This window comes from Solanum tuberosum, unplaced genomic scaffold (assembly GCF_000226075.1).
Source record: "Solanum tuberosum cultivar DM 1-3 516 R44 unplaced genomic scaffold, SolTub_3.0 scf00424, whole genome shotgun sequence".
Classification (NCBI taxonomy): domain Eukaryota; kingdom Viridiplantae; phylum Streptophyta; class Magnoliopsida; order Solanales; family Solanaceae; genus Solanum; species Solanum tuberosum.
The window spans coordinates 469699-490139 of NW_006239350.1; the positions used below are offsets into that span (position 1 = coordinate 469699).

Genomic DNA, 20441 nt, shown 5'->3' on the forward strand with positions numbered 1-20441 from the left:
TATTTTCTTTTGACCCCCCCCCCCCCCCCCCCCCCCTTTTCTTGTTTTTTGCTCTATATCATACAAGATTACCATAAAAATACAATCTTTAAGGTTTTACATACCTTTAGATCTACGTTTAGTTACCCCCAAGAATCAAGATTGTTTTTTTTTCTTTCATTTTTCACAAATCTCGAGGCAATTTTTTTTTTGGGTCCAATGGTAATAAAGAATCTTAATTCGGATTCCATGGGTGTTGTTTGAACTTTCTTGGGGCAAAAAAGGTGGAGTCTTGGGGGTTAAAAGTCAGAATCCTATGCATAAATAAATAAAATTGTATTTTGGTTGTAAGGTGTTTTGTTCAATTCTTGAATAAGGAAAAGGATTAGTGTGTAGTGTTGAACAGTTTTTGCTTTTTGTGAAAATTGTAAAATACCCTTTTGGTTCTTTTTATATAACATTCACCCAAAAGGGTGTTTTTTTTTTTTTACTATAGCATGCTTGTGTTGAGGGAGCAGAGAAGGAGGAAAATATGCAGAGTGCTATGAAGAAAAGGGTAACTACTAATTCTAGTAGTAATGGAAATAGTGCTGAAGCTGCTAAACCTAAAGAAAGACATATTGTTTCTTGGTCTCAAGAGGTGTGTGTGTGTGTGTGTGTGATTATTGGGTTTTTGTTTGTGTTTTTGAGTTTACTGTATTGGGATTTTTTCAAGAAATGATTTTTATGTCTGTTTTTTATGTTTTTGAGTTGTTGGATTGATTGGATTTTTGAGATGTAATGGATTTGTTTGAATTGTTGTATTGATTGGAAATTTGAAATTTGATGGATTTGTTTTGTGTTGTGTTGCAGGAGGATGATATACTAAGAGAACAAATTCGAATCCATGGAACAGACAAGTATAGTTTCTTTTTACCTGTTTGATTTTTGTTTCAATGTTTTTCATGGATACTTTGTTGTTAAAGTATGATTAGAATCAATGGATTATGTGATATATGAATTGAAATTCAAAATTTGTTTTCTGTAGTTGGACGATCATCGCATCGAAGTTCAAGGATAAAACAACAAGGCAATGTAGAAGAAGGTTAGTAAAAATGAATTCTTGATAAAGAATCTCACTTTGTATTTTTTTAATCTACTTTTTTATCTTTTATGAAAAAGATTATATTTTTGGTTGGTGTTATCTGCAGATGGTTCACTTATTTGAACTCTGATTTCAAGAAAGGAGGGTGGTCACCTGAAGAAGATATGCTTTTATGTGAGGTGAAATGATGCTTTCTTGATTGCTTCTTCTTTTTATCTCTCCCACACTCCCCATCACTGTCACTTGTTTTAAGCATTTTGGGCTTAAGTTTGGTTGATGTTAGTAGACGATATCGAACATGTAAAGATTGTTGCTATTTTCAGTTTTTATGTTCTAACGAGAAATAATGTTGTGATTGAAATCTGATAAAGAAAATATAATGTTTGCAGGCTCAAAAGATTTTTGGTAATAGATGGACTGAAATTGCCAAGGTGGTCTCAGGCAGGTAATTAGCTTTTTGTTTTGCTTTTCAGTATTTTGTTATGACAGATTGAAGTTATCAGCTGATATTTTGAAAAACTGCAGGACGGATAATGCTGTGAAGAATCGGTTCACTACACTGTGCAAAAAGAGAGCAAAGCATGAAGCTTTGGCTAAAGAAAACAGCAATTCATTCATTAACCTGAATAACAAGAGGGTTATATTTCCAGATGGCGTCAATGTTGACAACATAGCTGAAGCTGCTGCTCCTATTAAAAAGCTGAGGTAAAAATGAATACAGCAAGATTTAACTATGGTTTAAAGAAATGAAGTTTCCAATATAACACTATATATTGTTTTGATGTAGGCGGAGCGACATTTCAGATGTACTTCAAATTGGTAACAGCAGAGAAAAATCTGATGGTGATTGTGGAACTACTGCACATCCATTACTAAGACATCCATTTGCAGTACTAGCTCAAAACCTGCATAACGCTGGGGAAGGTTTGGTATCTCATCAGACGACAACCGAAAATGGTAAATAATCTTGAAAAGTAAGAACAGTAGATCGTTGACTAGTAAAAGGAACTGTCTGATCACTATTTTTGGATGTTTAAGCAGCTAGTGACAACAAAACTCAAGGAACATTCCTTAAACAAGATGATCCAAAGAAACAGGCTTTGATGCAACAAGCAGAGCTGCTAAGCTCACTGGCAATGAAAGTCAATACAGAAAATACAGATCAAAGCCTTGAAAGTGCTTGGAAGGTGAGTCTAAAGCTGTGTTTCTCACTATTCTAGTCCACGCCGTTCAGAATAATTGCTTTAAAACTATTTAGTTCATTTCTAGGTAAGCAGTTGTTGGAAGTAGTGTCTCATGACTTGAACCTTGTTTCTACATGACCTGATTAACTCAATCAGGACAACTAATGAACCGTCTACTCTTGTTTAATGATTCATTCCTTTGGCCAAAAAAGGAAGATCCATTATTTAACTCATTGACAACATAAGAAAGATGAAGACTGCTTGAGCTGCGAATACTAAGTTTCTTCAATTGTCCTGCTTCGTTTCTTGTGTTTCATAGTTCAAGAAACTAGTCTGCACCGAATGTGCAGAAACTCTAATGGAGAAGTGTGAATTTTGTGTAGATACTCCAAGATTTTCTTCAACAAACAAAGGACGGTGATACACTCAAGTTCCAGCTCCCTGAGATGAATTTTGAACCTGATGATTATAAGAACCTGATAGCAGATTCAAGAAGCAGTAATGAAGGCAGTCGACCATGTTGGAGGTATTGACCACAACAGTTCACTTTTAACGATGCATAGCTTATCCCATGCCACTGTGTCTAAAATGTCGATGTGCTTGGAGGTATTGACCACACAAGCTCACTTTTAATGATGCCCAGCTTATCCCATGCCACTGTGTCTAAAATGTCGATGTGCAGGCAACCTGCTTTATCTGAAGATTCTGCTGGTACCTCTGAGAATAGTACGGGATCAACTCTGCTATCCCATGCACATATTTGGCTTTGGAAGGAGCGTGGTTATATTTTGATATTTTTTCTATTAAAAATAGCAATTTAAAAGGTGAAAGTGTACGTTATATATTTTGTTCTTAAGAAATAATTTGCTAACTAATTTTTCAATTGTTTCATCATTATCGATTTTAAAATTTATAAACCAAATTTTAGGCGCCCTGCGTCGAGGCACCCCAAACCCGCCCTGCCCCGAGGCGCCCTGCCTCGAGGTCCCTCCCACCCCCCGAGTCCCGAGGTACCCCACCCCAGCTCTGAGTATAGTACGGGATCAACTCTGCTATGCCATGCACTGGCTGATAAAACAGAAGAAAGCCAAGCTGAGGTGTGTGCACAGCATCAGGATATTGAATCTGAATTACGAACTTCTCAGATGAGTGATCAAGCTGGGCTTCATGAATTAGAAAATGGAACCTCCTGCCATATATCAACCACTCGAGGTACACTCATAATTTGGGGGAAAGACTTCAACGATGTTTCTTTTAGTTCTACATCCATAGGAGTTGCTTTAGACTGATACTAGTGGTGATTGTATGTATAATCACAGATACTTTGCCAGTTTGTGATGAAGAAAAAGCGAATAATGGACCAGCTACAGCTGAATGTGAATTTCTGAATACAGATTTCAGTTCTCCTCTTCAAGTTACTCCACTGTTCAGATCTTTAGCTGCAGAAATTCCCACTCCAAAGTTTTCAGAAAGTGTAAGCATTCTATGCCTTGTAATATTAAACTGAATTAAGGTAAAAAAATGTATATCAAAAGCAGCTTCACTAAAAAATGCATTGAACTAATGGATCGAATTGGACTTTTTGTGCATGCGAAGTCCATCAAAAGAACTGATACCATTTTCTTAATTGAGATATTAGGAGAGATTTTACAGGGGATTGGAGCAGCAACAGACGTTGCTACAGATTTTATCAGTTCTGCAATGTTTCTTATTGAAACTGTGCTTACCTGCCTTTTGCACTAAGAAAGTAGCATAATTAGGCTTTTGAGGTCAACAAGTGTGAATATATTCCAACCAAGTATGTACCATAGTAAACTATAGACAAATTGATTCAACTGAAAACAAGAGTTTTACCTCAGTCGATATCAAAAAGTTCAAGAGAAAGTGTGTTGTTTTCTTTTGTTTTTGTTCTTTCCTTTTAGTGTCTCCTTAACACAAATTTTTTTCTAGAGTGCTTTGTTCCATGTTTCCTTCTCTATAAAAAAGAAATGAATAACTTATAAATATGTTATCGTATATTAGTGCTGTCAGCAAAGAACTATGCATCTGTTGTCAGCTCTAATATATTGAGCACTAAAAATGAAGAAGGAAAAGGACTTAATATGTATATATGACAGGCAACCCCCAAAATCTTTGAGTAAAGTGAAGTTGTACCGGTATTTTGACATAATGCAATTATCTGATTTACTGGCCTCCCAGATCTTTGCCAGAAGGCAACTTCTTAGATATATGTCAATTCCTGCTTGTGTTATGTACTAAAAGGCCGAAATAAAGGAAATCAGGTTTTGGAGGTTACTGATTGTCTTTTATGTATTGATTTACAACTGTTACATATACTAATTGTTGCGCACAGTTGCTAAAGCAATCTATGATGCTCGGACTTTTCAAAGATTTTAACCCCTATAAGATTTAATTTCTTCGTCATATACTTAGAACACAAGTCCGAAGATAACTTTTATCCATTGGATTAAGGTCACATTCTTTCTTGATTTTTTGGAAATCCAGAAACTATTTGAAGTTTGGTTTAGTGATCATGTTTTTTACATTGACTTGTCTATTTCATGTAAATTGTGATTCATAATTTCATGTGGTTTCTCTTTGACGTTAACTATTTCATGTATAGTGTGAAGCAAGACTGAGATTAACTTTTTCTCAACTGTTTTTTCAGGAGAGGCAGTTCCTATGGAAAACACTTGGAGTGGAGTCCACATCCATGCATCCAGGCACAAATCTTTCACAACCTCCATCGTGCAAACGAGCCCTCCTCAACAGTCTATAACCAACTTTACTGATCAAACCTTACAAAGATTCTGCAGGGAGCAGTATCACCATAACTTTGATCAACAGTTCTTATATGTAGTTTACTCAATTTTTGGAGTTCTTTTTGTTTGGATTGCAGTCTCTATGACCTATGTTTTTTCAAGAGGCCTTGGAAGATCTGGTCTGCACACTAGAATGCAACGGAGGCATTCTAGCTTTTTCTCTGGAGATCTGACAGATGATCTGCATCCTTTTTTGGAGTTTCCAACCTAATACTCACCAGTATCTAGTGTGTGTTTTTAATTGTTTCTCATTCTTTGGTGTGTTGTTATGGAACTCAAATGGGGGTATTTGATGTTCCATAAGTTTTCGGCTTTTAATTAGCCAGTTGTACAGAACAAACATTGTACTTACAAATTGGCACCTCGCCAAAGTTCATAGAGAATATTGATAAGACAGAAAAAAAGAGAAAAGAAATCATAGGGAGAGGTAGGAGGATCAACAAGTCAGAATTGGCCTCCTACCTAAGTTTCTTTTCATATATTTTGTGTGTAGATGTTATATAATAAGTCTCTAGGCTGTTCAGAGCTTTTCTCTTTGCCTGATCTACATGTAATGTAAAGCATACTTTATTTGATTTGAGAATGCAATATGGTTCGTGTGTGCGTACATTGTTCGTCTCTGCTCTACTTGTCTGATACTGTTACAGGTAATGCTGACTGCAAATGAACAGCTATATCTTTACACATAAACTTGTTATAAGTACAGAATATGAAAGAGGTACGAGTTCTTACACGTAAAGATAAAGGCTGTTGCTTTCTCTGGCTTTATAAGTAAGAGAATTCTTCCATTCCTTCTGCTGCTGCTGCTGTCTCTGTATCTGAGATTTGTAAATGGGGGTGGAATCTTGTGGGGAAGGAGGGGTCTGAGACATCTGTTGCTTATTTAAATTGGTCAGCAGTTGGTAGTAGTGGTGGGCTACTGTGATCATTACTTAAAGCAAAAAGGCAGTGGTAAAAGGGGAGGGAACCTGTACAAATTAAAGTGTGGAATTCTACTGGCAGTGAGGAAAAGACTAGAATGACCTTATCAATTATTATTTTTGCTAACAGTGGAGGACATAATAGTAATTGGATGTGGTCATGATGCACCAACCATGAACCAAGAGAAGTAAGGAACTTTAATATGTTGAATTACTTTTTGAGTTGGAATAAGGTGTGCTGTTGGATCTACAATGTCCCATTTTGGACATAGCCAAGAATTATACAGAACAAACATTGTACCTACAGATTGATACCTGAACAACAACACCATACGCAGTAAAATCCCACTGGGATCTGGAGAGAGTAGAATGTACGCATACCTTACCATTACCCCATAGAGGTAGAGAGACTGGTACCTGAACGATTATCAAAAATATTGAAAAGAGAGAAGTTCTTATACGTTTTATAAAACATCAGTAATGCTATAGGTTCTGAGCTGTTTATGGTCTGAAACATTGTTTAATATAAAACAACTACAAAAATGGGCTAACATTCTACAAATGTGCTAGTAATTCTTTTTGATTATCTTGTCCAATGATGGAAGTGTTGTCCTTCCTGGGATGCTGGAAATACAACAGGAGAAAAATGACTAAATAGTACAGAACTGTATTCTCAGATAAAAAGATTATAGTAACATTTACATGGGCTTCCTCTTCTTTGTCATCCTTTGCAACTTCCTCCACTTCAAGTAAATTTGGTAAGACAATCCGGAGAACACCATGCCGACGCTTGTCCATTGCTTTTCTGACAGTGGATTGCCACTTAATACAGAAGATACAACTATGCTCACAAACTTGCGAGTTGTAGTGATGGTTGTGTTGGTCAGAGAACCAAATCGACTAATGGTTAGGAAAATGAAGTTCTGTCCCACAGCGCCGCACAGACAGTAAAGAAGAATGTCCCATGCTGCCTCTGGATGCTCCTTACAGAACTGAACTGCTTCATAACCGCTGGCAGTTGGCCAGCCAAACATGAACATCATATTGTAAATGGTACCCCATAAATTCATTCCAAACATAATATCCCATGCAGATGTCTTAGGATACCTGAGAAAAAAATAGGAGTACTCAGTTGTTGTATACAAGTGAAAAACTGATTTTTTTTCATCCACAAGAATGATTTCTGAAGGTCAGAGGAAACTCCTTAAATAATATTTTTTTTTTAAAAAAAAAAGTAATTTTAAACAATGACGATATATCCTACAGCACATTAAACATTATGGCCTGGCAGTGAAGATATAGATTCTCAACAACCTGATAGAAGTAGATCACCCAATCACGTAGTTAGCCTGAATTTGTCTAGTGGGATTTCATGAAATATTTGTTTCAATGGAGTTATAAAGCTAAAATCTATAACCTATCTTTGGATAATCCCTCTGCCCAAATCTTTAAAAGCTGTACCCCTACCCTTTATTACCTTTGTGCTCCCTTATACTGCCATACCTTTCTCACACCCTATTACGCTTGCATTTCCTTCTACTCCCATTGATAATAGTGTCCACGAGGTAGAATTAAGTTCCAGAATATGCAGGTGGAGAAAAGTGAGAACTTAAGAGCCTAAACCTCAGCTCTACAGCAGTTTTTTTTGGATAAGCCGCTTTTCTTTCATCAGCTTGATCACTTTTTGTACATATCACCTTTTACCCTATTCATCTTTAAAGATTATCAGCAAATTTAGGACATTACAATTGGTAGCAAACAGCATCTTGCATTAAGTATTTGGAAGAATGGACTTATAAAAAAAAGAGTATTTGTTCACTCCATTAATACGTCCATTATCCCCAAAATACTCTTCAATCCAGCTTGAGAGTGGATTAGATGGTACATTTGACAAGACACACTAAGGTTCTCCGGTATGTAGATAGATAGAAGTTTAGTTCCAATATGGATGCTTTCACCACAGGGGTCTCAACTTGAGATGAGAAAATACAGACCTACTGAACAACAGTCAATTCCACGATGTATAATATTTTTCCCACCATTAGCAAAAAATCATGAAGTAAGAGAACACTAATTTGCACAATTCAGTATGTGATAAGAAAAGCTACAGCATATAAAACACAAACAAAGAATTCTTCGTAAGAACATCAGGAAATGACACACAAAAATCATAGGTTAACAGGAAAACTACCTTGCTGAAATCGAATCCTGAGTAGCATTGGTGAAACCATCAAAGGTGAGGTTCAGAAAGCACAGCCCATACCCAAGTGGAGCATTTGGATGTGCCAATTTACTAATGGTTTTCGAGCTAGTCTGTAATCAAGTCAAGTACAAGAGAAAAAGTTAGGGGTAGTTCACAGAAAGGACCTTGGTTTTTCCTTGAATAATTACAACATGTCAGAGAAAAAAGGGAAAAGAAGAAAAGTTAGACATTGTATCTTAGATATTACAATAAAATGTTACCTTTGAGAGTGCAAATAGTGAAACACCACCAGCAACAAGTAGAGAGCATACATATTCTGGAATCGTGTATCTTATGCCATAAACTAGTGTTCCCATGAACATTACTGCAAGAAGCAATCAAATAACTTTTGTCAATTTATTTTTTTATCAAAAAATAAGAAAGAAAGTTTTACTGAAATAAGCCTAAATGCCATCATCAAAAAGATTGACTTTAACATTCTTACTGCAGAAAAACTTCGCTCTTTAGAGGAGATAAGAAATACAGTAAGAAAGAACAAAAAGAATCTACCTAAACATCTTTTTCTTCCCTTCCGTAATAGCCTGATTCTATTCCTATCACACAGCCTCCACACAAAATCTAAGTGATACTACAGATGGTCCACAGTAATGCTAGTTTCCACCTAATCCTCAGCCCTTGGAAACTGTATCAAGGCAAACATCTTGATCCAGTTGAACTCATGTTCCTCTATAGAATGCTATAATTTCTTCTTTTTTTTGCAGCTGCAACGGAGCTTCCTTTTTGGATGCAAGAATTCAGTTGTAAACGATAAGAGAAATATTTGTAAACCATTTTTTCAGTTTATACTTCTAAATCCTTTGTTAAATCACCTAAATCATCTCATATACCAACATCTTCCCTCTTTATATTCTTTCAATCAGAAAGTTGTCACTTCCAATGTTAAGGTTTTTGTGCAGTCTGTAGATCATGGAGAGCTAATAATAGTGAGTTGTCACAGATTCAAATGACTTAAGCAGTAATTGCTCCTAGATGGTCCAAGCTGTGAAAAAAAGTGGTGGATACCTATTCACATTTTTCCAAGCTCCCAGTGGGAATCCTGCACCTTCTAGATAGCAATAGATTATAACACTTGAACAATCAAATTCTTCGATTTTGATATTGAGGCATAGTTTTTGTTGAAGAACAATCAAGTTCTTTTATTTTGACTAGATTCTGGAAGGACTGTTGCAATGGTTGATACAACGCTTGGGACCATGTCAAGTATTCTTATTTGGCCAAAGTATGTAATTACTTAGGACAGAATTAAGCCTTCAGCTTGTGTGCAGTTTTCATAACTTCTCGTACAAGTCCATGTAATGTATTCAAGGATGTGTTATTAGACCATCAAAAGATTGAAATGCTTCTCTTTTTTCTTTTCCTTTCTTTTGGACATATAATGTATTCAAGGCTGGTTCTTTTAAGTAATGGTTTCCATCACATTTTGTTTCAGTCTATATTCTACCATGTGTGCTTTCCTCTTTGTTTCAGTAAAAGCCCTTTTCACGGAAAATTTGTTCTGATTACATCATAGAGATGCTAGACACCAATACCACTCTTCTCTTTGCCCTTATATCTTATATGCCTCACAATGGAGTATAAATATCTAAATATCACTTCTAGCAAATCCAGTATTCAAGATTGTTGCATTCCGTTATGTCATTCTATATGTTCAGCTTTGACCCACTAATCACATATACTCTATTCTGAAATGTTTTTTATATTCACCCTCTCGTTAAGAGTTAGTTCCCTCTCTAAGTATATGACATAACATGATAACACCTGCTCAAGTACAAAACTATAAGGGCTCAGAAGCTGAATACCAGAGGCGTAGAACAATTGAAAGGCCACCATGTTCACTGGATCTACTTTCTAAGGTCATGGCCTTACGATTCAGAAATTCAATAATATTAACATTTTGTTTTTTAATTTTTGAAACTCTAGAAAACCCTAGAACATGGCTTTTTCAATAAATAGAATTCATATCAAGACATCTTCTATCCACCTTTTTATCTTTCCATAAATCTCAGTATTAACAACATCCACAAAAGCATACTCAAAGAAAAGAACATCAATGTAAGTGTAAAAAAATGCTTGCTTGCGGACATACCAGGAATCATTTTTGATGATTTTGCCAGGACCTGCAAGAGTAAGTAGCCTTGTTATTATTTATTCAGGAAAGAAAAGGAAACAACCATCTAGGTCTCATTTAAACATCAGTTAATCAGCCACTACTATGAATTAGAACATTAATAAAACCTCATGCATTTCTCTCCTAAAGTTACTTCAGGAAATCCTAAATGCTAGCTAGTACTATGGTTCACATTTCACAAGAAGCCACAAATCCAGAAATTTGAAGGGATTAAGCCCTTCACTGGGAACATACAAGGAAAAAAGTAGAGCAGAAATCAGATATAGAAACAATTAAGAATAGGGCATGCCTGTGCAGGATAGCTGATGTATTTTAGTGCTTCAATCCCCATTGCAGGACCAATAGTATTTGTAATACCAGCACTCCAATAACTCCACCAAGGAGCACCACCACTCTTCCCATTAGACCAAATCTTAAGCACTGCAACAAAAACCACACTCAATACTTAACCACATTGTTACTCGCGCACACATTATAACAGAGAGTCGACGAACATGCTGTATACTTACTTATAAATGACCATACCAAACAAACTACATTTTGCGCCAGATTTAGGAATGCCAAGTGTTCAAACCTCTCATTGTTAGGACCAAACCGCTTCGTTGACCTAAACCCATACAGAAACATGTTAAAATTAACCAAATAAATAAAGGAATATATGAATAGAAATGAATTCCACAACTAAGTTAACAAGAAAACACCAAAAAATTGCATCAAACTCACACCATGCAAGCACATTGTACTCAAAATTGAACCTTCTAGAGTATAAAAGAAAACAAAACCTCTAGAAATTGTTATCAATAGTCATTGAGTAACATTGTTTGAGCTCAAAGTTGAACTTCACCAATGGTACTAACAACGGCAGATCACCGAAAAATAACACTGTTTAGCTAAATGTTGCAACAATCTGAGTAAAATTTTTGGTTCCACCACTGGATATTAACATTTGGCAAAAGCAGGTTTCACAAATTCAATCAATTGCCAGAGAACTAAACATCAATTTAATCATAGGATAATACATAACTAGCACAAAACATCATACATTTATTTTTAAAATAAAAAAATACAGAACAAATCATAAATCATATAAGTAAACGAAGCCTGAAAAAAAAAACATTTATGAAATGAGGAAGGAGAGAAGAAATGTCATACACAGTCTCTTGTAGAACGCCTTGATAAATATAAGCGGACCAGATTCCGGCAACACAGAAGGCGAGGACAAGGACACGGCGGAGACCAGCACCGTGAGCTTCCATGTGGAAATATCGTTGGAAAAGTCAGATCCCGGTAGACACGTAGACTTCAAAGGCAAATTTTCAGACGATCAAAAGCCTGCGCCGGCGAAAGAGAGAAAAATTGAAGCCGGTGATATTTTCGCGGTTTTCTCTTTTTTTAACCGGCGATTTAGTTGTTGCGTGGAGATTTATATATGGCGCGTGGGATGTCTGCTACGTCTGTGGTTACACGTGGAGAGTTTTAATTGGTTAAGGTGAGTTCAGAGTGGCAGCTGATTGGCTGAGTAGACGCAACATTTGACCCAACTTTAACGACCAAAGAATGGAATAGCACCGCGTTTGGAAATCTTTTTCTTTTTCTATTTTGAAATCCGACTTTTTCAAAATAATCCACCGAGGTAGGATTTTCACTATAGAGTTCAAAATACGAAGAACTAATGCAAGGATTTTTTTAAAAAAATCAATATTTATTATATATATATATATAAATATATATACATAAAATATACTCTCACGATCTCAATTTATGTGACATAATTCAGATTTTGAAAATCAAATAGTTTCAGTTTAAGCGTGAATCGGACATGAAATTTTCAATTTTTGAAATGAAATTTATATAATAAAAGAGTGAGTTGAGGGAACTAAGCTAGTAAAGCACCCTGATAAATATTAGTATAGACTAGAACTCTGACTAAACATGCATGCCTTAGCTCGTTGATATAGCTAGGGTGTGTTTGGTAGGGAGGAAAATATTTTTTGAAAATGAATCACTTCTTGCATACGTTACACCAAATTTAGAATGACAATTTCTACGTTCAATATTAAGTTAACATCATTTGAATTGAGTTCTAATTTAGAAGCGGACAACCACCACTTGAGTACTTGTTCAGTCTGAAATGTATCGATCCAAGCCAATTGTGTTTCTACATAGAACACTAAGGTAAACTAACACTTATGAAAAAAAAAAAGAAGATAAATAAACAATATATCTACTTTAGGAGGTCCATTTTATAACTCCTATATACCATAACAAAGATTATTTTCCCCGTAAGAGAACATTTGAAGAAGAGTGTGAAAGTTAGGAATCAGTTAAGTCGTTAAGGGCAGAAAAGTCATTTTGTAATAGTTAGTTATAACCAACTGAGTTAGTTAGAGTTAGTTCACTGATGTGTATAAATATAGATGTCTTGTAATACTGTAACTAACACAATTCATTCTGCAATACAAAGATTTTAGAAGCTCCTAGAAGCTCTCTGTAAAAGCTCACAATTGAGCTATTTTTTCACTTTACGTTCATGCCTCGGGGCTTGCTTCAGTCCATAGAGAGATTTTGTTAGTCTACACACCTTCTCCCCTTGATTGACAAAACCTTGAGGCAGGTGCATGTAAATTTCATCCGTCAAATCACCCTGTAAGAATGCATTAAAGACATCCATTTGGTGAATATGCCACTGTCTAGAAGCAGCTAGAGCAACAATAGACTCACTGTAACCATCTTGACAACAGATGAGAAAGTCTCTGAGTAATCAATACCTTCCTGCTGACTATATCCTTTGGCAACCAACCTTGCCTTGAACCTGTCTATTTCCCCTGTGGACACATTATATACAAACGCAAAGGCTCGTAGGCTATTCACAACAATTTATGATTTAAAGCAAACTAATCATTGCACCAAGAGGCAACCTTTTGATCAACCAAGGTTTGTCATTGATACAAGCCGTATACATGAGATATACCAAAAAGGGAAGACCTACAAAATATGGTTCTCTCCGAAAGAGACTCAATCATTTGGTACTGCAACAAAAGGAAATAACAATAACAACAACAACAACAACATACCATGTGTAGTCCCACACAAAATGAAGTACGTGAATGGTAGAGTGTACGCAAATCTTACTTCTAGCTCGGAGATAGAGATACTATTTCCCATAGATCCTCGGCTTAATACTAAATCAGTCTAGAAAAAAAAGTAACGAAAGTAAGAAACAACAGATAGTAGCAAAACAATACTACAATGAGCTAATACTATAATCGAACTACACGAAACTATAAAAATAATACTACAATTACTAGTATGAACATATAAAATCACTTAGGTGGCCTATAAAATTAGAAAAATACAAATGGACCAAGAAACTATTTTCTATTTTATCCTTTATTATGTTACCATGGAGTTCTAAGATTTACAAATTAGAAATTCATGCCCAACTGTCTTTGATACTGGGCCAACGAAAAGAACCAGTAGAATACGATAAGTAATATATTAGTATTAAATGATTGCTTAAAACAAAGGCCCATTAGCTCAGTTGGTTAGAGCGTCGTGCTAATAACGCGAAGGTCGCAGGTTCGAGACCTGCATGGGCCATTAATTTTCCCCTTTTTGGAAAAAAAACTATATACTCCTAATTTTATTATTTTAAAAAATAAAATGAAACTAATAAAACGGGGTTAATTATATAAAAAAAAAACATAATCTGATTTCCAAAAAAAAATTAAATTAAATTTTGTAAATAAAACATCGTTGAACTTTCATAATTTCATTATATACCCTACAGCTAATAATTTAATAGCAAGAACTTATTTTAAACTAGATTTCGGTATAAATTAACTGGTTTTCGAGTAAATTGACATTTTAATTTAGGGTTGTTCAAAACTGAATCAAAACCGATAATTCGAATTAGAAAAATGTTATTGGTTATTTATAATGGGTTATTGGTTTAGCGGTTTTGATAACGACTTTGATTTTATTTTTATTATCGGTTCTTAAAGGGTTGAGGTTTTTTTCTTAACGGGTTAACCGAAACCGATAGTAAATTAAATAATTATATTTATATCATTTTGTATATATAATCCTTGACTTAAAGTTTAGTTTTCTACTTTTATTTCTGGTTGTCTGAAACTCTTGGTTATTCTATAGTGTAAAAGTGTTTGCCTTTGAGCAAGATGCAATTTGTGAACTCATGTGCATAATTCATTTAGATTGTCACCTTATTTCTAAGTGATTTTCAATATAAAAAAAATTGTCAAATCTTAACGGTAAAACCGATGACCGAACCGATAACGATCAATAACCGATAAATCAATAATCAAAGCCAATATCTTAATGGTCTATAACAGTTTAGCATTTCTACAAATCGATAACCAATAAGTCAAACTGATAAACTTCAAAATCGAACCGATCGATATGTAGCCCTATTTTAATTAGGTGATTTAGTGAAACATTTTTAATGTTTCTTTATTACAAAAAATAGTGTGATAATTATTCCACAATTAAATCATAAGTTCCATGACTTTTTTTTTTGTGTAATCAAAAGAAGAAAGAAACAAGAAAGCAATACTACTAGAAATCAATGGAGTATGATTCATGATCACTTGTCTTGTTGCCCCATAGTCAAGGAAATTAGTTGATAGGACTTTTAGTAAACAATGATTTTGACATGTGTGAATTGATAGGGCAAAGGGGTCAACAAAAGGTAGGTCCTATCCTTGGAGGAAAATATAAACAATTTTCTTTGTGTGAAAGGGAAAATATGATAACTTGATTTGTTTCTTTAATGGGAAGCAAAAAGTAGCTTTTAGATGGAAATTTCTCTGAGGTTGAAAATATTTTATTACAAAAATAAAAATATATTTGTTACGTGTGGATAGAAGTGTTGAAACTGAGAAGTGTTGAAACTGTTAATGAAAAGTTGATTTGTTTGATAAAAGAAGTGTTGATAAGTTCTTTCTTTTGTTAGAATGATCGAAATATATATTTTTAATTATTTAAAAGTTTTCACATAAAGAAAAGGTGAAACAACGAATAAAGAGTAAAGAGGAAATGGAGATTTTAGTAGCTCAGTTAATTAACTATCTAAATTTTTCCTTTCCTACCTTATAATCCCTCCCTTCATTTTCCCTTCCCTTACCTCCGAAGTAATAAAAAAAAATGATGAGTAAGTTGGAAGTTTTATTTGGGAAAATATATTTTGAGAATTAGAAAGTTATTATGATAAAATAGTAAAATATTGAGCAAATTAAAAATATTTATAAACTGAAAAATTATAAGTTAGAAATCAACTTATGAATTTTTAACTGATTTTAACTTGTAAATTCTTTCATAATATTTAATATAACAATACTTAAATAAGTTTAAGAAATACTTATAAATCAGTTTGATCAGCTTATAACCTTGGTTAAACACCCTTATAAAGTCACATTTCTTATAGTGGAACCAAAGTGTCTTTTTAACTCTTTTATCTTTTCCTAATTCCCCTTTGATCACTTCATATATAGAATCAACATCAACAATGTCACTATTTATCATTCACCATTTATTTTCCATAGACCATAGATGATGTGGATCTCTAACCTATTAGAGAGATTAAAGCGTTAAATGTTACATCGAAGTTGAATATTCTTGATCCATAAAAAGGGTCATCAAAACTAAAATTTATTTCCTTTTAAGGTGGAAATTACACAAAGTTATTGAGTATTCTATTAGGTTCTTTCTTACTAAGTTCCTTTATCACAATCGAAACTCAAAGCTAAGAAACTAAGTGAATTCCAAGTCCTCTTCTAGATGAGGCGCAAATTTAAAATTTAAATTTTATAAGTTCAATTTTATGAGATTTTTAATGTTGAACTCATTATGTTTTAAACCTCATTTATGTTGTAAGATAATTTCTCTTCACTAATATATATTTATTTTTTTGAGGTGTTTGCAGTCTTCAAATCAATTTCTACTAAGGAAAAAAAATTTAATATTGTCTTGAACTTTTAAAACAAATAATAGTAACTAGTTTTAAAAAATCATGATAGATAATTTAAAACGGAAAGGGTCGAGCACTTTAATAAAATAAACACTTAACAAATAATTTTTAAGACTAAGAGAATATTTTAAATCATGACGAATAATTTAAGACCGAGAGACTATGAACAACTTATAAGGAGAGTGCAACATAACCTATTAAAATGAACAATAATTGTTTTAATAATTTTTTTTCTATGTGATATGATGGTCTTCCGTTAGTGACTTTAAGTCTAAGGTCCCATGACTGTACATAAACATGGCCACCCATAATTTCATATTAATTAATACCAACGTTCCAACAAAAGAATTATGATAACATCGTCCACTTGCACACACTTAGAAATATCGAAAAAATAGATCTGGTCAACAAAGAAGTTTCACCTTTTTTGTTTTCTGTTCGATATTCGTATTAGAATTTGACTAATTCAAATTTATGTTATCTACATCTAGAATTCATACGAAAATTAAAAATTGAAACTTTTAATTAAGGGAGAAACAGTCGGTTACGTTTGCATGAATGAAGTTGACAAGGAAGCTAACTACTATGTCAATTCTTGTGTGAATGGATTGCACATGAAAATTATTTGTACGTGTTAAATAAATAAATAATAAAAATTCTAACCTTTGAAATTTTTGGCTAAATGTTTTCCTTTTAGTATGCAATTTATTTGGCATTATTAGTGTGATGCCATCGCAACGACTCATTGACTATGTTGGCAAATGAAATGTTTCCAATTTATAAACTCCATAAGACCATCTCCAATTCAACACCAAATTTTACATTAAATTCTAAATTTAGTGTAAAATTTGGTGTTTTGAACTCCAATCCACACCAATTTTTACATCAAATTTGGTGTGTGAATAGTGTTACACCATTTGGTGTAACACTACTCATCACACCAATTCACTTTTTAAATATTTTAATATTATTTCATTATACAAACTTTTAATTAAACATTATATAAATTGCATGTTTTAATTAAATCTTTTGTATATTTAATTATTTTTTATGTAATATTTTTATAATATTAATTTTAGATATAAAATTTAGTTTTTACAAATTAATTTTTCTATATATGAATTTTTTAAAATTAAATTTATGTTAATTCTACTATAAATTATAATTGGATATAACTACAATTAACCTTCACAAAAATTAAAAATGCAAACATTGCTCATTTTGAACTACGTAATGCATTAATAGAACATTTATGGGAGCACCGATCTTGAAAGTTGAATATTTATGTAGAATTTAAAATAATTTTTTTCAATTATGTAATGTTTATTTAATTGTATTTCATTAATGATTCACTTTTATTTAATTTGTATTATCTATTATTATGTATAATGTATAATATTTGCTAGCAATTTCTATTATTAAAAAAATTATGGTACAAAATAATTTTATATTAAATGATTATAAAAGAAAATAATATGAATTCTATATGGTGAATGTTTTCTTTAGAATTTGTTTTATGAAATAATAAAATATAAATGAAATAAGAAATAATAATATAATAATGAAGAAAAAAAAATGGTGTAAAATTTGGTGCAGTGGGTTGGAGTTGATTACACAAAAAATAGTGCTAACACCAAATTTGGTGTTTGGGTTGGAGATGCCCTAAGGGCAAAGAGGTACGTAATATTATTTTTTTTGCAAAAAAATGCAAATAAAAAAATGTAACTGTGTTTTTTTCTTTTTGTTTGAATTTACGAGTGGTTTCATATTGAAATACGAAAATCTAAATTCACATTGAAAAATTCTATATTGGAGAATAAAGTGTACGTTCTCAAATATAGATGACTCCATACACACTTTTAAAAGCTGTCAAAAACCGACCTCAAATCCACTACTAAAAAAGAAGTCATGTTTTTTTTTAAAGAAATAATAATTTTTTTAAAAGAAAAAGAAAAAATCAACCTTTGGAGATCGATTTATTTTTTGGTGCGATAAATCAAAAATAAAATGCAAACTGACATCCTAAAAGATTGATTTCCTCTAAACAATTTTTTTTACAAAAATCGACCTCCGCTAGATCAATTTTTGACATTTTCTTAAGTAATGACAAGTCCTTTAAATTTGCATCTAATTCTTATTATTGAACCAGATTCACAAACTATATAGATTAAATATTTTTTATTTGAGATCGAAAACTTTCACAAAGTATAGGTCTTGTGACAAACCTTTAAATATGCTTGCAAGAAGATCAATGACACAAAATTCAAAAAAGTAATAGTAAGTGCAAAAGGATAAAAAAAGAAAGTTGTAAAAAGAGAATCATTATGATTTATGTGGAAAAATATTATAGAAAGGAAAAAAACAAAGAAGACTCTTTGAAGGAACCTTACATCATTGCTGAGGTGGTTAACAAAAACACATCATGCTTACATTTTAGAACCTAATTCTACAATTATCAAATCACTTCATTGCATTTTCTCATTTTATGGTAAAATAATTTTAAAGTAAAATAGATATTCAAAACTATTACATTTTCTAGTGTTGAATTGATCCTTCTTTACCAATATTAATAATGATTTGATTTTTGTTTGAGTTACTAATATTTGATATGCTATATAAAACTTATTATTAGCTTATATGTATTAGATTGTATTCGCTGATACATCATCTAGCTCAAATCGCTCTCTGAATCTCACTACTCTCTCCTCTTCCTACAAATGATAAATATCCAAACTATAACCTACTTGATTTGACATATTCAAATTTAACCTAACTCGCCATAGCCCCTCTAAGTCATCATATACTTTTATTTAATGAACCTTTGAGCAAAAAAAGAAAATGGCAAAACAAAGGAGATTGTGTTGTCAAGTGGTGATTGATTAAGGGGTTGAGTAAAATTTACTCATATTTTTAATTGTAAGATGGGAAATAATAGTAATTAATAAAATGATTTGCAAGATTTTGACAAGAATAAATCGTGGGGTTAAGTGCTTTTCTTGAATTGTAGATTTATAACTGGATTTTAAAGTATAAAGTCAACTGATTTTTTTTTTAAAAAACTTCCACTTGTTTATAGATTTTCGTATAACATAAAGTTATAATATTAATCAAATAATCCACATGAATGTAACTTCTTTTTGTGCATGCTTGCCTTAAAATGTGCTTCACCTAAATTAGAGTAAAATGTGGAGCAAGAATCTCATTTTTACGAGTATATCAAGCCCATTTTTCTAAAGAATAAAATAATAATATGATCATAGGTGACTTAGTTTTAATTTAATATATAGTATCACATCAAGTGATACAGAGAAATAGTATAATGTATACTAATAAATAAAGATGACAGGTTGATTAAAGAAGAAAATATGGGACTAAAGTGGATGGTTTTTAATTATTCTTTATCTTGAATTATTGAAATAGACTTGTCTTGGCCAGGTTCAGATACTGGATTTTAAGTCAACTGATTTTTTTTTCCCCTTTAAAAGTCCTACTACTTTAAATATTGTTGTATAAGAGAAAGTATTATAATCAAAATTATTATTTTAATTCGTTTGGTGGGTACCTGCTGATTGCACAAAAAGGGAATATATTATTATTGTTTGCCTGGCTTATTGTTGGTAATTTATTTTCTTTTTAAATAGAGTCAAAATGAATATTATCCTTTTTTTGTTCAAACATTTCCCTAATATGATTACAAAAGGAATTCATAAATGAAATTCATGTTTGAGGAGCTAGGATAATTGTGAAATTAATATAATTATTTTTGGAAGGAAAATTTAGTTTTTATAATAAATTTTCCCAACAAGGAAAAATGAGATTCATATGTGAACCAATGGAGTATTGGGAGTAAGAAATAATACATTTTTTTTGTTCCAATTTCATAGGGTGTTTTTATCATGTCTTAAATCAAATATCTTGATAATCTTTAATTTAAGAATAACATTCTTTTGAAAAATATTAGCTCCGTCCTCATTTATGTGATGATATTTGTCTAGGTATACAAAGCTTAAGAATTTTAACGTTGTTCGATAAGGAAGGTGGGGGGGGGGGGGGGGGGGGGTGGAGGAGGTGATTT

At 32.7% G+C, this 20441-nt stretch overlaps 2 protein-coding genes and 1 non-coding gene across 4 annotated transcripts; 2 read left to right on the forward strand and 1 right to left on the reverse strand.

Moving 5' to 3' along the window:
- Positions 1–27: 27 nt before the first annotated feature.
- On the forward strand, positions 28–5676 carry LOC102593320 (myb-related protein A). 2 transcript variants are annotated; one of them, XM_006363182.2, is made up of 13 exons: positions 28–619; positions 832–878; positions 1007–1063; positions 1170–1242; positions 1453–1508; positions 1589–1768; positions 1851–2020; positions 2102–2250; positions 2631–2773; positions 2930–2959; positions 3269–3459; positions 3567–3721; positions 4916–5676. In XM_006363182.2, the coding sequence occupies exons 1-13, from the start codon at positions 512–514 to the stop codon at positions 5024–5026; spliced, it is 1470 nt and encodes a 489-aa protein (XP_006363244.1). In that variant the 5' UTR covers positions 28–511; the 3' UTR covers positions 5027–5676. The 2 variants fall into 2 exon arrangements, with proteins under 2 accessions (XP_006363244.1, XP_006363245.1); XM_006363183.2 differs by having other exon boundaries at positions 2105–2250.
- Positions 5677–6426: 750 nt separating this feature from the next.
- On the reverse strand, positions 6427–11776 carry LOC102593867 (UDP-galactose/UDP-glucose transporter 3). Its single transcript, XM_006363184.2, has 7 exons — positions 11533–11776; positions 10890–10987; positions 10670–10800; positions 10339–10369; positions 8453–8556; positions 8181–8302; positions 6427–7096 (listed from the first exon to the last, which is right to left on the reverse strand). Exons 1-7 carry the CDS (start codon positions 11634–11636, stop codon positions 6688–6690), a joined length of 999 nt encoding a protein of 332 aa, XP_006363246.1. The 5' UTR covers positions 11637–11776; the 3' UTR covers positions 6427–6687.
- A 2130-nt stretch (positions 11777–13906) lies between these two features.
- Positions 13907–13980, forward strand: TRNAI-AAU (transfer RNA isoleucine (anticodon AAU)). Its single transcript has one exon. It is a non-coding gene; the product is annotated as a tRNA-Ile (tRNA).
- Positions 13981–20441: the final 6461 nt, after the last annotated feature.

Bases quoted from the DNA above. Each gene is read 5' to 3' on its own strand.
- LOC102593320 (XM_006363182.2), top strand. From the start codon at position 512: ATGCAGAGTGCTATGAAGAAAAGGGTAACTACTAATTCTAGTAGTAAT. The intron at 1,509-1,588 runs GTAATTAGCTTT...GAAAAACTGCAG, and splicing joins GCCAAGGTGGTCTCAGGCAG to GACGGATAATGCTGTGAAGA. The intron at 2,960-3,268 runs TACCTCTGAGAA...GGTACCCCACCC, and splicing joins TTATCTGAAGATTCTGCTGG to CAGCTCTGAGTATAGTACGG.
- LOC102593867 (XM_006363184.2), bottom strand. From the start codon at position 11,636: ATGGAAGCTCACGGTGCTGGTCTCCGCCGTGTCCTTGTCCTCGCCTTC. The intron at 10,801-10,889 runs GTAAGTATACAG...TTTTTGTTGCAG, and splicing joins TTTGGTATGGTCATTTATAA to TGCTTAAGATTTGGTCTAAT. The intron at 10,370-10,669 runs GCATGCCCTATT...TTACTCTTGCAG, and splicing joins ACATCAGCTATCCTGCACAG to GTCCTGGCAAAATCATCAAA.